This window comes from Cyanistes caeruleus, chromosome 2, assembly GCF_971803275.1.
Source record: "Cyanistes caeruleus chromosome 2, bCyaCae1.hap1.1, whole genome shotgun sequence".
Taxonomy (NCBI): domain Eukaryota; kingdom Metazoa; phylum Chordata; class Aves; order Passeriformes; family Paridae; genus Cyanistes; species Cyanistes caeruleus.
Genome location: NC_141702.1, coordinates 41,835,044 through 41,855,595, shown reverse-complemented (window position 1 = coordinate 41,855,595; position 20,552 = coordinate 41,835,044). Strand labels below are relative to the sequence as shown.

The 20,552-nt window shown below is 34.2% G+C and overlaps 1 protein-coding gene across 5 annotated transcripts in view; it reads right to left on the bottom strand.

Annotated features, from left to right (window-relative positions):
* GRIK2 (glutamate ionotropic receptor kainate type subunit 2) overlaps positions 1-20,552 on the bottom strand; it is a 353,896-nt gene that overhangs the window by 69,703 nt on the left and 263,641 nt on the right. For all 5 annotated transcript variants that reach the window (XM_086876642.1, XM_086876641.1, XM_086876643.1 and 2 more), the window contains one exon: positions 16,950-17,167. In XM_086876642.1, the coding sequence (XP_086732768.1) occupies positions 16,950-17,167 (218 nt within the window). The remainder of the gene's footprint in view (positions 1-16,949; positions 17,168-20,552) is intronic.

Genomic DNA, 20,552 nt, shown 5'->3' with positions numbered 1-20,552 from the left:
CCACTCTGAAAACTGCAATTCTGATATTAGTTCTTTCTATAAAAGAGATACGTGAAAGCCGAGTTCTTTCTATAAAAGAGATATAGTAAATGAACAAAAATGTACTACAGGAATCATTACACTTCTAAAGCAATCTTGATTAAAGCAATGGATATTAGATCAGATGAAAAGCTGTCGGAACAGAAACTTACAGTTCATCTCACTTACAGGTAAACTTAACCCTGAATCTCAGAGCTCGCAGCTGATACAGTTGGCTGAAACTCTTTGTAATTTGTTTCTGAGCAACAGAAATAAGGTTTATCTGTGTCCTCTCATGTTAGAAAACACTGAAGATTTCAGCTTGGAGTGTTTTTGTAACTTCAAGACACTGAGATTTAACATTCTTAGCACAATTAAAGGTTATTTTCTCTATTATTAATGTGGATTTTCTACATAAAACAAGAACCTAATTGCAAGCTTCGGAGTTGCAAACTTAATGCATGTTAGATACAGATTTACACCTTATTGCTATCTCTGTTTTGCTTGCTTTGGTAAATTTGGTAAAGCAGCAAAATCACAAGATAGTGAGATTATTTGACAGGTTTTTATGGTGCTTTTGTCCCTGTTTATTGAGAAAAAAAATATTGGTCTTAGCTAATGTATGACAGGAGCACCTCAGCTTCGTTTTAAATCCAAAGGCAAGAATCATTTTCTCTTGTTGCCAAATGTATCTGTAAGTACTGAAGGCAGAAGCAACTTGCTTGTAAACATCATTACACAGAGCTCTAAGAAGACCCCTCAGATACAATGTGTGCATTTAAGCTCTTAATGTCAAAGTCCTCAGTTGTGAACTTTGTTGTGAACTTTGGAAGCACGGGAATTTGAAGCACTTCAGAGTACTCAGCAAACCAAATTCCATTCTGGCTCTAAAATCCTGAACTGTCAGTGCAATCTCTGATTCAGTGTGTCATAGTGCTTTAGTGCATAGTATTTATTTGTTTATGAGCCTAAGGACCAGGGACAATTAACTTTCAATCCATGGTGGATTTCAGTGAGAAGGTGCTTTTAGATAATTAATGCTGACTCTTCCTTCACATTTCCAATAAATTTATTCTAATAAATATATTTTCTCTAAATATTAATCAACCAGATAAGAGGTATAACTTCCATTAAGCAGTATTTTGATTTAAAGAGGAGAAAAAGTTGCTTCAATGTTTTTTAAGAAATATGTATCCATCCCTCTAATTAGAGATATTCTTAGAGAAAGATATAGGTTTAAAAACTGAGCTCTTTTTTTAAAGAAAAAACCCCTGCATAATCAGTCTCAACCACACAAAATCTCTAATTCACCTTCTCAAAAACAAACTGTGTTACAAGTTTTCAAAGTGAATGAACAAAACCATCCATCAGTGAGTATTTCCCTGCGAGTACTCTATCCTCCCTAACACCTGCTCTTTTCACAACTGCTCAGAGAAGCATTCAACTGCTATCTGAAACTTCATGCTCTTCCACTGACAAATACTATGATTCTCCAGTTTTACGATTCCTGGCAGGACAATGTCTTTAAAGAGGATGAACTTGACTGATGTATTGGAACTCAGTTTTTCTGCAGTAGTTCCTGTGTGGACCAGCATCGCTTATACTGTCCAGAAAAATATATAAATATGAATATCCAAAGGAGTCCCAAAACAAGGAACTTTCTGAGCTACAGTTTTTAAATATTCATACTCTAGAGAAGATAACATGTTGTTTGTTTCCTATGAACAGCTCTAAAAGCAAAATTTATCATCATCTACAATGATTACCTAGGGAGGCAGTCCTTGTCCCAGAGCCATTGCACTGTAACTGTTTTCTTCAGAAAGAGAAAAAATGGCACCATTTAAGTCTAAAAACTAATAAAATCCTGTTCACTTGGTACAACTTCCCTGATGGATAGCTATCTAACTTTTTAATTGTTTTTAAAGTGACTCTTTCAGAGCTGGAGTCATGAAAGCCATCATACTCTAATTTTCTGAAAGCTTGATAGAACCAACATTCTGAGTACAGATAAAGAGTAATGAAGCACTTTCTTTCCCATAGGAAAGCTTTCCCACTCATATTCTTTGATGCCAACTAACCTTCACATCTGCTATTTCCCTATTGATTGCTACAACTTGGCACTTTTGTAGAGTGTCTGATGAGGCAATTCTATTCAATGACACCACTTCCTCTTCAACAAAAGAAGTGCAGTAAAATAACAGTGTGTTTCCTATACCTTCAGGGGAAAGGCTGTTTGCAAATTATGCACACAAACATGTAGTCATCATTTATGCGTGTGTACGTGGAGAAGAAGAGCATTTGTTCCTTTAGACTGAGCTGTTGTCTATGTAAAATTATGCAAAGTAGATCTGGGTTTGAATTTTTTAAGCAAATGAGGAGCCATTCTGGGTCTCACTTAAAAAATCCATCTCAAAATACATCGTGTTCACTATGGAAATAAGCTTGGAATTAGTCATCACTTAAAATACATTCCAAATATATGTTTACAAATCACTAATGTGCATTAGACAACATCAGAACTAAGAATATGTTTGTTTTGTTGTCCTTGAATAGGAACAAATCAGATTCTATTTTCGAATTAAATGAAATCATTTCTTTTTGACACATATTACAGTAATGAAATATTTAATTTTAAATTAAAGTGGTAAGTGATATCAAGAACATAATAGTTCTATTATAATACTGTGGAAAACACCAGCATGACAAAAAGAGAAGTAGTTTTTAAATTCAAGATTAAACATAACCTTTGTTTCAAAGAGATTGAAACAATTAAATGATTGGTGTTTTAGTTGCATTTCACTTTGGTTTTCCTCTAGCCCCTGAAATTTATTTTTTTTTTGCTTATTTATTTATTTGTTTTGTGAAACTTCAGATTCATTAAGCTTTAGAGGCCACAATTAATGCTGTATGTGGTCTTACACAGAATTAGGTCCTTTCTTTTCCTTTTTACTTTTCGTATGTCTTTAGACCTAGATTCACAAAGGTATTGAAATACCTAATACTTACTGGAATCAATGTGAACTTATGTTTAGAAAATAAAAATAGAAAAACTAAAGATTTAGTTCCATTTTAGGATTTTCAGGTTGTATTTATAACTTATATTTCCCTCCCAACATTAATTTTCTCTAACTTGAATCAGTACAACTAAGAAACAAACTTTCTTTTGTGAGCAGGATAGAAACAAAATACAGATAACAGTTCAGGACTTGTAAAATACATACCAAAGACATACCTAATGGGGTATTTGTACAGGATTACCTAATTTTGATGGAAAAGAAAGTTTCACCCAGTGACCTTGATTTTAAAAATGATCCTGTCCTGTTTTGCTTACTACTAAAAATATAGTCTGTATGTGTACAAGACAGAGATATAGAACACACTTAAAAAAATATATGTGAAACTCCATTTAAAGATTTCGGTATACATTTTACTTTAAACAATCCACTTCAAAGCTCTTACTTCAAAATCAGGGGTGAGAAATCATGATTTTTTTTAGCAATTATTTTTAAAACAGCTTTTGGACACTGGAACAGTGGCATGCTAGAGACGTGGTCAATGACCCAAGCCTGACAGTGCTTAAAAGGCCTTTGGTTAATGCCCTTAATAATTAGCTTTAACTTTTGGTCAGCCCTGAATTGCTCAGGCAGTTAGACTAGGTGATTATTCTCAATCTCTTCCATCTGAAATATTCTATTCTAGCTACAATAATTTTCCTGTTCTAATTTCTAAGTAAGAAATCCAAAATTATAGAAAAATAAAATTTGTAAAGTATAATTAATGATTCAGAATCTCTTAGAGGGTGTATTTTTTTTTCTGGATGTCAGCTAATTTTATTTTTCCTGTAAACAAGGTTGTTAATTTTGCTGTGTCATCCTGCTAATCTCCCATATGCAAGCTGAACTGTAACCTTTAATTTCAAGTTTCCATGAAAATTCTGACATAGAATGTGTCAAGGCTGCCACATAATTCCTACAAAATATGCAAAAAAGGTAAACTCATTACTGGTAAACACATCAAAAGGCTGTCTCTCTAATTTAATTTTAAAAAATTTGAACATATAAATGTAACAAAAATGACAAGTTATACAGTAGATGACACAGCAACACCTGCTCTGCTGGTGGAAGATAAATGTACTGAACCTCTAATGTGATCAAGCACATGGAGCCATATAAACAAATCAAAATATTGCATCATGTTTATTCTCTGTTTTTACTTCTTTTGTTTTCTTTTTGAAATACAGGCCCTTGCACTCACTGGCTTACTCATTTTGACCAGCTCAGTCTTTCTAAATACAGCATTTACATACACAGACCATAATTTTGGCTATATTTCAACTCAGACTGTAAGCCAAAACACGAACTTTTTCTATGGGAGATTTTTCCCTTTTTTCTTTTTTTTTGTGTTATTTTCAGTACCAACATGTTAGAAAAGAATTTCTTTGCAGTTTTTAAACCATTAATCTTAAATAAAACAAAAATTGCCACTGTAATAGTTAAGTCAGTTTTACCATAGAACTGGAGTTATGTGTATTATTCCTTGTAAAATCAATTAATTTTAGTACATAGAATTTTTAAATCACCAACTCTCCCTATGGTCAAACTGTAGTTTATACATTTATGAAAAGTGTCCAGTGCTTGAAAATTACCATTAATATTATAAGATTCTTCTTAAATACTTTTAGCTACTTACACATTAAGTATCTACACCCAAGTACTAACCTAAGTTTCTCTAGCAATACATGTTAATTTCTGTAACTCTGGAGAGTGCTGTCCTTCTAGAACACTTGCTTAGTACAGAGGAATTACTTTCTGGTGCCTTTCAGTTTCTTTCCAGTGTCAGTCAGGGGCACCTAGATGACCGCTGAAGAGGAAAGTGGGTATCTACATTTTGGAGTGAGGAGAAACCTGCCTTACATGTTTCAAAAGCTACATCTTTCCTAGTCAAACAAATTGTGTGTGTGTGTTTTCTGGATTTGAGACCAAAACACAGGATATTATTACATCTTCCTATTAAATTCTCTCAGTCAACAGTTTATATCCTTTCTATACCAATGTACCAATTCATCAATCTCCTTTTAGTACAGTCCTACTCTATGCATTTGGAGAAACTTCAGGAATACACCCTACTCCTGCTTTTACTTATTATTTTAGGGATGCCAAACTTTCTTTTACAGTACCTATATCTACAAAGAATAATAAATTATCTTTGCCAAACATTTTACCCATGAGGCAAAACTAACTACAGTGGTAGTTGATAACATTAAAATAGGGTTAGTGTAATGCAATACAGTGAAGAAAATAAAATATTAAAAATTTGAGTGACAAATACATAAGAACCGGATGTTTTTAATCACTTGATTTCATTACTAATGTCAACGAATGTAAAAATAAAAGAAAAAATGCAAATCACAAGTTATTGCAACTGCCATCTTTGTCAGTGCTGGTGGTTTTTCTTTTATATTAATTGCCCTAAAAGTTAGAGATTCAATTTACGAAAGTAATTCTACACTTCTGAAATTAAAATTGAGTACCTAAAAATTAAGACAAGTCTCAATGTTTTTTTGCAAGTGTTAAGACATTTATTTGAAGTATTTAGAAATCAAGCTCTAGCTTGGAAAGGAATCTAGAAATTTTTGTGAGATGAATAATCATGTAGAATTAATTGGCCTCAGTACTTTGGTGAAATAAGCCCCATGGTTCCTTCAACTCTCCTTTCATCTTTGATGGTCTGATTTGAAAAGGCAGCTACTGAAACTGCCAAATCTTCTTCGTTATGAACAGACTGTGACTGGAAGAGGAAACTGAAAAATCAGTTTCCTCCACTAACTTCTGATTGTAGGGGTAGCCAAACTCCTGACTAGAATGGCATTTTTGGATTGCACATCTGTAATGAACTATAAACCATCTCTGCTCTTCAAGGAAACAAAACTGCATCAGGAATACAAGGTGTAACCATAAAAAATATTAAGAAACCAAGATGTTGTTTTAATTCAATTCTAGTAAGTTCCTTAGCAATTCAGCCTGAATAAAAATACACTTGAATGATAACTACCTGGATAGGCTTAGATAAAAGTCTCAGAATCAAAGAAACTATCCTCAAAGCTTCTTTGCAAGCTAAGGTAATAGGGTGAAAGAAGAGGTAGAAAGCATTCCTATCAAATCACAGAAAATTTTTGGTGCTAGTATTCCCTCCTCACAGAAAGTTCCTTTAGGGAACATATTCCTTTTTCAGAAGGAGGAAATGTATGTAAGAGTGCATGAAACTTCTATCAGAAATGTCAAATAGAAGCTTCTAAACAGTTCTGGAAGAGTCCTTGTAAGTCAAGGAAGGTATCAGTATTATAAAAAAATTAAAAAATGAAAGACACAGAAAGACAGTGAGAGCTAAAGAAAGAGGAACAGAACTTTCTTGCAGTTTCTGTCTTGCCACTGGCCTGCAGCAAAAGAAATTAAGAGTTCTTCAAAGAAAGAAGGAGGTAAAGTTCTTCAAAGAAAGACCAAGAAATTCAAGTCTTCAAAGGCCTCCATGGTATTTGCTATTTCTTATAGTTTGTTGAGAGGTAACAGATTTCGGTTTTCAAATGCAAAGATATACAAACAAATATTTTAAGATAAGTTATATCATTTGCCAGTAAATAATTGTTTACTAATACAATGTATTGATAGAGTAAAAGCTCTCGTGTGTCCTTCAAACCACAATAGCTCACATGACGACTTATCCAGATTTTTCTTGCAAATTGATTTTCAGTATTTCTTTCTGATCACTCACTGCTTATGGCTTGGAGTGCTATACTCTGCTGGGTAAAAAAACATCTGGATGGCCATGCCCAAAGACCGGTCAATGGAGCTATATATTATCCAGTTGGCAGCAGGTCACAACTGGTGTTTCCCAGGGTTCAGTACTGACCCCAATCCTGTTAAATATTTGTATCCATTATTTGGATTAGGAGATGAAATGGACCCTCAGTCAGTTTGCAGATGACACCAAGATGCATGGGAGTGTTGATCTGCTGGAGGATAGAAAGGCTCTGAAGAGGGATCAGAACAGGGTGGATTGATGGGCTGAAGCCAAATGTATGAGGTTCAATGAGGCCAAGTGCCAATCTTGCACTTGGGTCACAACTTCCCCCATGCAGAGCTACAGGCTGTGGGAAGAGCAGCCACTATTCCAGAAAGCTGCCCAGCCAAAAAGGACCAGGGTTTGCTGGTTGGCAACTGGCCGAATATGAGCCAGCAGTGGCTTGCCCAGGTGGCCAAGAAGGCCAATGGCATCCTGACCTGCATCAGCAACAGAGTGCTCAGCAGAACCAGGCCAGTGACTGTTCTCCTGTAATTGGCACTAATGAGCCCACACCTCGAAACCTGTGTCCAGCTCTGAGCCTCTTTACCGCCAGAAGGAGATTGAGGTGCTGGAATGTCCTGAGAAGGACAACAGAGTCGGTGGAGGGTCTGGAGCACACGTCTTATGAGGGAAATGGAGGTATTTGGCCTGAAGAGTAGGAGCCATAGGGAGACCTTTGTGCAAGTTCATTACAACTACCTGAAAGGAGATTGTAGCAAGGTAGGGATCAGTCTCTTCTCCAAAATAATATGCAATAGATGAGAGGAAATGACCTCAAGTTTCATGAGGGTGAGTTAAGACTGGATATTAGTAAAAATTTCTTCCTGGAAAGGACTGTCAAGAATTGGAACAGGCTGCCCAAGGCAGTGATTATGTCACAGTCCCTGGAAATATTTAAAAGACATGCAGATGAGCTGCTTAAGGACATGGCTTAGTGGTGAACTTGGTAGTGTCAGGTTAATGGTTGGACTCAGAGCTCTTTTCCAACCTAATCAACTCTGTGATTCTAAAACATAGTTTAGTATACTTTTTTATAAACTAGTAAAGTATATTGTGCAGATTAAGGATCTTTAATAGATTAAATACAAGCTCAATTAATGCATGGATAAAGGAAAATGCCTAAAAGGCAAAAAAGCTTGCATAATTACATAATTATTATCATAGATCTATTGCAAGAAGTATGGTTTAATCAATCTCAACAAGCACTCTGTTTAGAGAAATTAATAAATCTGGAGAAGAAATTCATCAGCATAAGACTTTAGGTGAAATCTGGGAGAATTCTGGCACTGAAAATATTTCTGTACACGAAGCAATGTTAATGTATAGTACTATGATATATAAATTGACAGGCAGAACTAAGAGTTCACCTCTGCTAATGAATGGAGGATTTCAGGATGTTTTAGTGGGCAGAAATTCAACACTGAAGGTTGCTCGTATGGCAGGATCTCACAAAAAAAATGGCTGAATCGAGGGCCAGTTTACTCTGGAGAACTGCTTCTGAATCACATTCCCAGGATGAGTCATAGATCAAATCTGGCAAACTTTACATGGCTACTTGGTGACAGATCTATTTGCTTTGAAGAGCAAGGCATATTTTTTTTTAGACTCTGATAGTTAAAAATGTTCAGATGTGCTCTGAATTTCCTAAACAAGCCCTATCTCTGCATCATGTCTTTCATACAGAATGCTGCTTGCAGTTCAAGGTTTCTCTATGATCTAGTTCAGTTCCCTTTCTCACCTTGCTCAAGATCTGAAGACAAACATAAAGGAAAAAAGCTGAGAAAAGAATTAAAAAGAGAAGTGTTCTCACCCTGCCTCCTGGGGAAAACAGCAGGAAGAGGGAAAGGTGATAAGGAGAGAGAGCAATTAGGTTATGCATTTCTGAAGAAAAAGACTTGCAACTAAACTTATGATGAGAATCCAGAGATCAGTAATTCTCTTACAACTGATCCTGTCATCAGTGTCATTACAAGCCCTGAAGAGGCCAGAAAGTGATGGCATCAGGTAAGGGAAAGGAAGCAAAATGGGTTAGCTGTAAAGACAAAACCTACATTAATACATAAAGAAATGGTACATTGTAAATATCAGCAATTTCAGTGCTGTTGACTTTCTCATTGTCACCCTTTCAAAAGTCTCAGTGACATAACTCTCTTCCCAAAGGGTATAGATTCCCAGTGAATTCACAGAAAGTTCCATCTGACTATGAGGAAAAATGTCTTTACTCTGTGAATGAGTGAGCACTGGAACAGGTTGTCCAGAAAGATTGTAGAGTCTCCCTCACTGGAAATATTCAAGAACTGTTTGGACACAATTCCATGCAATGTGCCCTAGGATGACCCTGTTTTAGGCAAGGAGGTTGGACCAGATGACCTACTATGGTCCCTTCTAACTTTTTCCATTTTGTGATTCTGTGATTGTTATCTTCTGTGGCATCACTATATTTTCTCAAAAAAAAAAAAATAGTCAGAATGGGTTTCTCTTAACTACAAAATGATTTTTCAAATGTCTGCATTATTACATCCCTCTGAATTATCTACATTTGATAAAAATTCCCATCATTTGCTGATAAATAATCCTGACACAATTTCAGACTCAAACACTGGTTTGGGTAACATATGCATAGCAGGCTTGACTTTCTAAGGAGAAATTTTAAGTTATTTTTTTACCCAGTCTGGGTCTGATTTCTTGTATCCCATATTTCTATCCAACTGGAAATTAGATCTTGCTATATTTTATCATACCTTGTACACTGAGAAAAATTGATTTTATTCACATTTTCTTCACCATGTACCTATAGTGTGGATCATTAATGCGTACACACTAATTAATGCATATTGTTAGATGCAATTTTTAAAAACAATGCAAATGTCATGTTTATTTTACCTCTGTATAATAGTCATACTCTAATATACTTATGGGATCATAGGGTAGCCCACTTAAGAGTTCAGTGGGGAGATCAGCATAACACTTTTTCCCCTCTGAAGACCTTGGGTAAGGCAGAAACCGATACTGAGTTATGGAAAATTTTGATTGATTCAAAGAGAAACTAAAATTTTAATAATGCCAACTTTTCATTTATTTTTGATGTCTCTCTTTGACTTCCTCTCAAAAATAACTAATGGGGACCCAGTTCATATCTTAATGATTTGTTTCAATATTTTAATAATTGTGAATGTCTACTCTTGTTTTCACTGGAAAGTTATATTTTTTCCTTGAGAGGACATCAAAAGACATTTACAATGTAAACAGTAAACATGAAGCCTGTGATTTTTGAGTATAACCAAATGTTATCCAGCAGCTGATTAAGAGTACTTACTATCTGGATATATAGAATAATCTTTGAAGAAATGAAAAGTTGACTAGTTGTGTTAATCTTTTCAGTCCTTGCTGAAGGGTATAAGAAATGAGAAACAAGGAAATGAGAAAGGGAAGGGAAAAGGCATGGGTGGGGACAAACATGAAAGTGGAAAGGTACTGGATTTCTGTTGCACTTCATCTATTTTTAGTTTCATGCCTCAGCACTGAGGTGAAATGCATTGAAATGCAACACAAAGACAAACATCTGCTCTTATTTACTGTAGGAATAATAATCACTCTAGGGTCAAGACAGCATAAAACCATTGTTCCCATGACTAGACAGGTATTTGGAATGAAGTGCTTTCTGTGAATTTGTTCTGCTTTCTGCCCTCAAACTCAAAAGAAAGACAGTTCACCCCCAAGAACTTAATGGTACCAAATTTAATATAATTGCTTCTATATAGAATTCAAATGCACTGCTCTTCTTGTTATAGTCTATGTTAATGTATTATAAAACCTTCCTACCATTGCCTAAGTTCCCTCATTTTTTACAAAAATAAGTAGAACTCAGTGAGGCAGATATGCTTTAAGATCCCTGGACAAAGTATATATGTCACTCTCATAGGCTCTGCTATTGCAGATTTAGTTCTTATAACTATATGAAGTCACCACAGACCTTGTTTTAGAGATTTACAACTATATCTTCTGCTTATTTTTTTTTTATTATTATTTTTTTAACATTAAAAGAAGCAATGGTTAAATAAATGGTGTTCTTGCAAAGAGGGAATCATGGCAAAGAGGAAATGAGGAAATGATGCATTTCAGCTGTCGGTTTTTCTAGCAGTTAGTTCCAAACCAGCATTATCAAAAAGAAGTAAAAAATGTTTACACAGTATTTATATTCAATTCCCTTTTTAGCAAAATGTACCACATGTTTTTTCATGCAAGAATAAGTCTGTATTTGTTACATCAAAATGGAATTTTTCTATAAAGTGAAATATTAAATCAAATTGAACATATATCTGTAGCATCTGCTACCAATTGTTTTTTATGGATTATCAAGATCAGTACATGGAAGCTGTGACTCAAAAGATTGTTTTCCATTAGTCACTGTCAGTCAATGGATATTTGAGGAACGTACAAGCAGTACCCTTCTCATCTTTGACTTGCAACAATTGCACCAAATAATTAACACACACTGCCAAACTTCATGGTGTTTTATTTGAAATGTTAAACTAAAGGTTCTCTGTGTGTATACACCCATGTGTACTGCATCTTTACTTGTTAAACAAATAAATATCCTCTGTCTATTACAGTGTTCAAATACAGGCTTGAAAATCCCACTGAAGTACTGCCTTTGTACACATCAGTGCCAACCTCACACTTGACAAATGAATGACATTAATACCTTTATTCTTGCTGCTGTTTTTCTGTTTATGTCAGAGAATCTGTCATTTGTACTCCAGTTGCAAATAGTGGGAAAATTCCCCTATAACTCCTTCCTTCAGCTTTAAGAGACTGTTTCTGAGACTTTGTAATGTATAGGTAGAGCTTAATGCCATTTCTTTTAACAACAGGCTGAGAACGTGGAAGGGGAAGATAAACAGAGTGCTGAATTGTTGCTGCTCTAAATTTCCTCAGAGAGGTGGCAACAAAATGGCTAGGGTAAAATGTGAAGGCATGGGGGAAAAGGAAAATTACTAAAAAGTGTGAACACCATGGCTCTTTATAGAGAAAAAAACAGTGCAGGAAGAAATTAGTACATTGTAGAAAAGTAGAGCTGGAGTACAAAACTTGATCCTAAAGAAGAAAAGAAAAGAAAATAAAAGAAACTGGCAAATATAAATGGTAAACAGAATAGTCAGTCTACCAGATAATTCTAAGGTACGTGTCAGCTTTCCTGAATTAGTCCCTTGTCTATCTTTCACCAAGTGATCTTGAAAAAGATGTAATCATAGTTTAGGAAGCTTCAGCTTCCTTATCCACAAAACAAGAATATAAGATACATGTCTCATGGAGAGATGAGAAGACCTTTAATTTGTGGTACAGGAGTACAGGAGTAATGACACCAATTTACTGCTATTAGAGAATGAATAAGTATGTTGTTTTTTACTATTTGGTATGCAGATGCCTAGTAACCATAAGTAAGAAAAGTTCCATTGTACCTGGTACTGTACAAAAACATAGAAACAACAAAATTCTGACTTTGAAAGTTATAGATATGAAAAAGTATGGGAAAAATAAAAGCACATGACAGCTTCACAAGAAATACCTTAACACTGTACACCACATATATGCATATGTGTTGAACTAGTTTTTTTGTGTGTGAGGGTGGAGAAGTGTGATGCAAATGGAAATTGGATAGAATTAATATTGTCCTCAGTTTCAGAATTGCCATTCAGCAAGAAAATAAAGTGAGAAACATAGACTGAGAGACCACAAAAATCAGAGGCACTGAAAATCTGAGGTTTTTTTCCTTCAAGAAGTTACTACCTTTCATAAAAATAATAAATGCTTTTTATTTTATTCCAAACGGGAAAAAACTGGTTTCTGAAATTTGAAACTGGTCAATAGTGACAAAAGCAGCCAAGAGAAAGGAAGAGAATTTCATAATAGCGAAAACGTCCATAAATTGAGAAACATCAAAGCATGTATCAAGAATGGACACTCCTAGCCTAAAAGCAGATAAGGCTTAGAACTTACTTTCATATATCTTTCCTTCTAATTCTTAGACAATACTAAGGTTTTCTTTATTATTCACAATGAATTAGCTGAGCAGACCCACCAGGCACATAATGGACTTGTAAAATTATTTCCTTTCCATGCTCAGAGCAGATAAGCAGACCTTAAGAGGAGAGAGCACTGAAATTTTCCTTTGCTTTCTGGCTTCTGAAGGAGTTGTAATTAATGTTTCTCAGTCCATGAGGAGGCATGAGATGAAGGACCTAGTAAAACCCTGAAGACAACATTCTCTTTTCTCATCAAAGCTATTTTACAAGGATGTTTGGCTCACAAGGGTAACGACATTTCCAACATATATCCTATGTGCTCTTCAAGATTTTACCTTCAGGAGGTTTTAATCCAGCACTTAGCTTGTTTATCTGATTCCCATTTAGGTTCCCCTTCATAATAGGTTCTTTTTTTTTTAGCACCACACAGCTTTGACCATGCTCCAAAGTTTTTTTAAGAAAATAATTCAGTCTACTGTCATATAGTTAATTTCTGCAGAAATTACTGAGTCTTGTGGGCAGCTACCAAGCCTCACTGTGATTGGAACTAATAACTATTACCAAGATATGATCATTTCATTTAACATTACCAAACCATCTGGTGTCTTTGTATCTTGTTGTAACACATTGCCACTGTTTTACTCAATCCACTCATTAAAACAAGACAAAAGTAGCTAAGGTTAAACATATACACAGATGATAAATTTATCCTCTCAATTATGTTTTTGTGCAACCCCTATCCCCAGAATATACCTTCTTAGATTTTTGAAGTATGAGAGTACTACTAAGATCCAATCTGACCTCCTGTATAATGAAGGCTATCTATTTCCTCGAGTAACCTTTAAATCAAAAGAACAACATGCTTGGGCTATGCTGGATCTTCCTCATAATGGCTGCCTGTGATGGATGAATCCAACCCATTCCTAGAAAAGTTATACCAGTGGTTAATGACTCTCACACTTAAAAATATGCACCTTATTTCTAGACTGAATTTGCCAAACTTCAGCTATGAAACATTGGATCTCATTATGCCTTTTTCTGCAAGATTAGCGAGTCATCTACTGTCAAGTCTCATTCCCATTAAGGCGCTTGCAAACCATGATCAAGTCACCTCTCAACCTTCTCTTCAGCAGATTAAACAGACAGATCTTTAGCCTCTACCTGCAATACTTACTTTCAGACCTATAGTCATTCTTTCAACTTTAATGAATTCTTTCCAATTTTAGGCGTATTTTCAAAGTGTGATCACCAGAACAGGACACAAAAGTTCATTAGTATTTTCCTTAATGCCATACAAAAAGGCACTTCCTACTCGATATTCAGTTATCTATATATCAAAGAATATAATATATACAATTTAGAACTGTTTTATCAGAGTCTTATGCTAAAGTGCTTTTTGTATTTTTTACCATTCTCTATGAGGTATTCAATTCTAGCAGTACCTAGTAATGCAATTCCACTTAAAGTCTTATTTTAAAACATTTTTTTGCATTTTCACTTCTTAATGTAAGGAAATTACATTCCTGAAGTAATTAGCTTTTGCAGAATAGAAGTATGTTTAGAAAACACACAAACACAGATATACTATACTGACCAAAATTAGTGGTTTTTTTCTGATAACTCCAGATTAATCATTAGATTAATTTTAAACATTAGATTAAAATTCCTAATTTTTCCAGGAAATTCATTATTAAAGATTGTATATATAGGTTTTGGTTTATCTTTCATGGAATGCATATGTAATTAACCTATATTGCTTGCACAAGTAGCTCTGGTGAATAGCATTTCCATCAAGAAACCCCTAATGTTCTCCTGGATATTGCTTCAGACACCATATGAATCAAATGGGATTGTATAGTTTTCATTTACTTTTCTGTTTGAGCATGATTTTCACTTACTGATAATCTGTGAGAACAGATGTCGCTATGTCTACTGCTTAAGTTTAAATTAATTTAATTGGGTAAATAATATCCATTAATAATAAAAATATTAATAGCAGCAGAAAATAATATAAATTCATTCACTACTAGATGAGATAGTAAACAACAGAAAAATATTTCAAATCATTTGGTTTCAAGTTGGAACAGTTCTTAATTATTGGTTCAGTTTCATGTCATAAAACATTTGCTAATCATGATCTGTTCACACAAAAATTTCAGAAAATATGTGTTCAATAGAACCTTAATTTGACCTAAAATTTATCAGCTGAATAAAGAAATTCTGTTTTCTTATGATTTCTCTTTTTCACTCATAGTGAAGGAGGAGAATTCATTAATGTAAAAAAACCCTAAATTATGTGATCTGACATCTTAATCTGTTGTGTTTAAGTCTAGGTTATTTCAACTGCAAATAAAAATCTTTAATGAAGGATATGAAAATTCTATTTCATTAGATGTAAGGCAACTCTAGTTCTTGGATACAATATATTAGAGAATCAGAAAATATATCTAGACAAATGTAAACAGAAGAATAAAGAAAGCAGAAAAAAATAATTGTGCAGATAAGGGAATGCTATGTTAAGGGAAAAATTTCCACAGAAATAGGAATAATCTCTGTACACTTAGAAACTTAGAAAACCCACATTAGGGGCATTAAATAAAAAATAAATTTAAAATATGAATAAGAAAGTTATGAATGAGAAGGAAACTAAAAATTTAAAGTTGCTTCCTAATATTTCAGCATCCACAGTTTGAATCTGAAATAGAATTAGGCCAAAATTTTCTGCCATACTAAAATTAGGTTAAATCCCTATAGCATTTTCTGGTAATTCAATAAACACCTTGTATTATTTCTTTATGTCTCAAGACAAAAAATAATTTTGACTCTTTTAAAAAACTAAGTCTTTGAAATTTCAATGTTGTTACTTTTAAGAGATTTACATATTTCCTGACATGAAGAGATCTCTAATTGATTAGTTACTTCTATCAATTTCATCAGCTCCATTTCCAACAAGTATTCTGAGGAGAATACTCAGAACACTGTCAATGCATGCTTTAAGTTAAGCAGCCTGAGGCATTCTAAGATATTGGAGTTGAATTATTTTTATTTCCAATAAGAAGCTGAAAGCCTTAAAATTTTTTACTTTTTTTTAATTAAAACTATTTGTACACTTTGGGTACAAGGTCTATGGTTATAAGGTTAAATAGATATTATTTAGCCTTGATATGTAAACAAATTTTCTGGTCTCTGAATTTCATGAGAGAAACTGAGCACACAGTCTTCAATTTCTGTGCCAGTTTAAAAGCTGCCTTGGTCCTCAGTTTGCTGATTACAAATGCCAATGTGACAGCCAATGTAGAACTTTAGGTGATAGCATAATAACTCTTAAAACTAGCCTATATTAGCCAAAGGTCTTTAGAAATTACCAACAATCAGGTAGATATTGTTATACATCTCTCTGGAAATTCTGAGACACCTCTATGCTATCCAACTTAAGGAGTTAGAAAACAAACCGTCTTCACTGCTTTCATAAATACTTATCACTAGTTAAAGTCTGCTTAAATGCCTGATGCATCTAGACAAGAAATATTTTCCTCCAATTCAGTATCTCACTTCACTATATTTCAAACTGAATTATCTTAGTATGAAGTTAAAAGGGATAATCTGAGATTTTTATATGGACCCAAAATTGCATTCAAAAGTTTCTCAGAATTATGAAGCCCATAAGTTTTTCCTCAGTAGAGCCCCTAATATTCTTAGTATTTCTCTATTAAAAACTACAATTAGATATAATGCTGCTGAACTGAAAGTAACTTTTTATATGACAAAGCTTAATCTTGTACACAGCTATAGAAGATCAGAGCAAAGAATTCAGATTTCTTCATGTACTTCACTGCTATAAATTCAATTCTTTAGAAGAAAATCATCAAAGAAACTTTTTGTTTTCTGTGAGGGATTTTTCATTTGATTCCTTTGCTGTCTTTCTAATCATAAATAAAAAAAAAGGGGTTTCACTTGTTTTTAACAGCATCAGGAATCATACCAGTTGCCCTGCAGTAAGGGGCCAAAGTTTACCCCCCCCAAAATCAGGACATAACATCTTCTCAAACAGAATATAAAACTTACCTTGAAAAATGTCATGGTTGCTCCATCTTCAACTGCCCCATACTCTATCTTTGTCTGCTTGGCCAAATCATCAGCAGAATCAATAGGGGACTCCATACGTTCCACTGTCAGAAAGGCGGCTAGGTTAGCAGTGTACGAGGAAATGATGATAAGTGTGAAAAACCACCAAATGCCTCCCACTATCCTGGTGGAGAGGGCTTTAGGCATGAGCTCAGAACCTAACGAAAACCAGGGGAGAAAGGTGAAACGGATGCACAGAAAACAATTAATAAGAGTTCAGCGCTTTTTGCCACAGTGGGGAGATGGAATCACTGTGCAAAAAAATCTTTAAGCTACAGGTTTACACGTACTGCTTGTACAAACACACACAACTGAAATGCAAAATAACTGGTTAAATATATAAAGACAGATTTTTTTGGAGCTGTGGGAATCAAAATATAGTAATGGGAGATTCAATGATCAGTGCTATTTTAAAATTTCTAAACACATACATATAAAAACAATACGGAAAAAGCATTTACTTCAACTTGCTTTCCAGAAAAAAATAAGCAATTGATGAAGATACCAGATATGAAATAAAGGATTTCATATCTGAAGAAACAAAATCTTAAATCGATTATAAGTATGCTTTTTAGTTTTGTCATTTGCATTGCTGTAAAGGATAGTTTATTAAATGTTTAGATTAAAAAAATTATTATCTCCCATCTCTATGTTTAGCCCAGAATTTCATATAAATATGGTGGCTATGCTACACACTTCAATTTAATACAATAACAATAAAAATATTAAACTTCTATGCATAAACTAGATAAAGATAGATTATAATGCATTGCTGGAGTTGCCTGCTCATGGCACTAAAGAATGGAGGGAGAGATAGACATTGTATAGTAATTTGCATAATTTTTAATGTTTATTTAGGGCCTAATGAGACAAATTGAAGCACATAAACTCCTCTTGTGTTTAATTACTAAAAATACGAATAAATTAAATTCACTGTCATATAAAATTACAAATATTTATTATAAATGAGCATGTATAGATATTTTCCATAATGTTATAATTGAATGAAATGAAATTTCTAATGATGTCAAATACATAATTTCAAGCTTAATTTTAAGAATTTTATATAAGATCTTTTAGAAGTATCTGGAAACTCATTTTCAAGGAAAAAAGGTTTCACCATGTCCACTATACCACTGCACCGAAACAACCCCTTTTTGTTAATTGGTTACTATGTTTGATCTTAAATTTCCTGGGTAAAATGGAATGAAGGCAAGATGGACTATTTTATTCCTGTTAAATTTTAGTGCTTATATTGAATTAGTTAAGGAACTGGTCCAGCAAGGTAACACATCTTCATATAGGTGAAAGATTATGTCAAACTTCCAAACTCAATGCCAAAAAAAAGAACAGAAGGACTGGGGAGGCAGGGAGGAAGAAAACAAAAGAAAAGGAAAAAAGAAGTGGTATCATAACTGGACTACTGTATTCAAAAACAGCCCATCTTACCCTGCAGTTCATCTTACCCTTGCTGTTTCAAACAAAAAAGGCTGACAGACTTGGACATGACAGCCAACTCCAGCGCCAGACTCTGCCTAGAATTCTGCAAGGGAAAAAGTAGAAAAGTACCTGTCTGATGTAGTTGCTCCTAGGCCCTGTTAGTCAGACACTTAGACACCATAACACTAAGAGATTTCCCAACAAGCCCACTATCATGAACTCTTTTAAATTGCTCTCGTTTCATTTTAAAAACCAACACCAGTAAAGTCAGATAGGACTGGAAAGAAAAGAAGAGTGGAGACATTCGCCACAGTTACCCCAGTTACCACAAGTTCATACCTTACCAAGGACTGAAACCGAGTGCCACCTGGGCCCATGAAACAGAGCCTGGTCAGGGGCTGACTGTCATGTACCCAAGGTAACGTCATGTCCAGCACTATGTCCCACAGTTTCCTGGGAGCGAGAGGTGCCAGCAAGACATGTATGAGTTCCCTCTATCATGTAACCTCCAGCACTAAGCAAATCTTTTGTAACGAGGCAGCACTTAATATGAGTATGGGCCAAGCGTTTCTATGTTGTTTCTAGTGGAAAGTTATGGCTATTAGGTGAGAACTTCTATGCTTGTCTAAAAGCCTGCTTTTAGATGACCTAAGGTTTTTGAGAATTTTTTTTAAAACAATCTTCAAAATCAAGACTGATACTGCATCCCTAAAATGATGCCTTTAAAATTTATTAAAGGATGAACTGAGTAAAGGTAAAATAATACAAGTCAAGGACAGAGGGTCAGCCTTAATTCTGAAAAACTAGTTTTCCTTCAAGGAAAACTATTATCCTCCACAGATATCTTTTTAAACGAAGATTGGGAGGGTGTTTTTCTTATTTCGATTCTCAAAAACAATGTTTAGATGTTATGGACAAAAATACCTTTTTCTTGCAAAAAGATGATGTGAAAAATCTAAATTGTTTTTTCCATCCTCCAGAAATATGAAGCATACAGCCACATAAGAAATAAAACTCAGCATTGATACCTACAATCCTGAGAACTGTGAATGGAATTCAAAATACCTTCTTTCATTCAGCATCCCTTTTTTCGATAGCTTCCTTAAAGCAATAATTATCTTACTAACATGTATCGGGCAACTGTGCTTCATCTAATTTCTTGAAATGTATATTGACAACCTAGATGATAGTAAACAGTTAGCAAACTATAGATGTATTTTTATTTCTGATTTGAAATCCTGATTTCTTGTTACCCATTAATTAATGTTTTTCTGAGCACAGTACTTTTTGCTGAGGCACTTGAGACTTTTTAAGCCTACCAACCTGATATATGACAGAATATTTACTGCAGTTACAGGAAAGCTTGATGAAATCATTTGATGAGTTAAAACCAGGATTTATAGCTGGTGTACTTATAATGGGAAGTTTTAAAAATGATTGCTCAGGTATATCCATTAAAACAACTCTACCAATATGTACTTGTTCCTGCCAACATTTTCTATGATTCTTCTGGGAGGATATGCAACAGTTCTTTTTCCAGAGAGAAAAGTCATTCCTTTTAATGGCTCTTTAACAACCTTTTGTATTACACTGTACTGCCCAGTAAAATGCCAGACCAAAAACTGAATCTGTGCTATTCAAATGTGTCTGATAATATATGACTGTGTTCAAATCCTTATGGAAAAGGGTAATAAAATGGTGATATATTTTTATGGATCTATATATTTGGTATGCTGTCAAAATAAGAGGAATATGGTAAGGAAATGACAGGTTTTTAAGAATGTGGTTAAGCAGTTTACTAAGATAGTTATAGTTAAAACTGGTTGCTGATTTTATTCTGAGCAATATGACTACACAGCTGCCAATTTTATTGTCAGCAATGGCATCAGTTTCCCAGTGCATGGATTGCTGAATATAGACTTTTTATTTAAATCTTTAAGAGTGGTCATTCTGATTTTAAAAATATAAATTATGACTGGACTGGATTAAATCTCATATATTATTTTATTTTACAGGTTCTAGCTACTAGATAAAATCTTTCTCTAGTTGAAAGGCTTCTCCACAAAAATTTTAAAAATAATAGATTTTTACATTATACTCTTA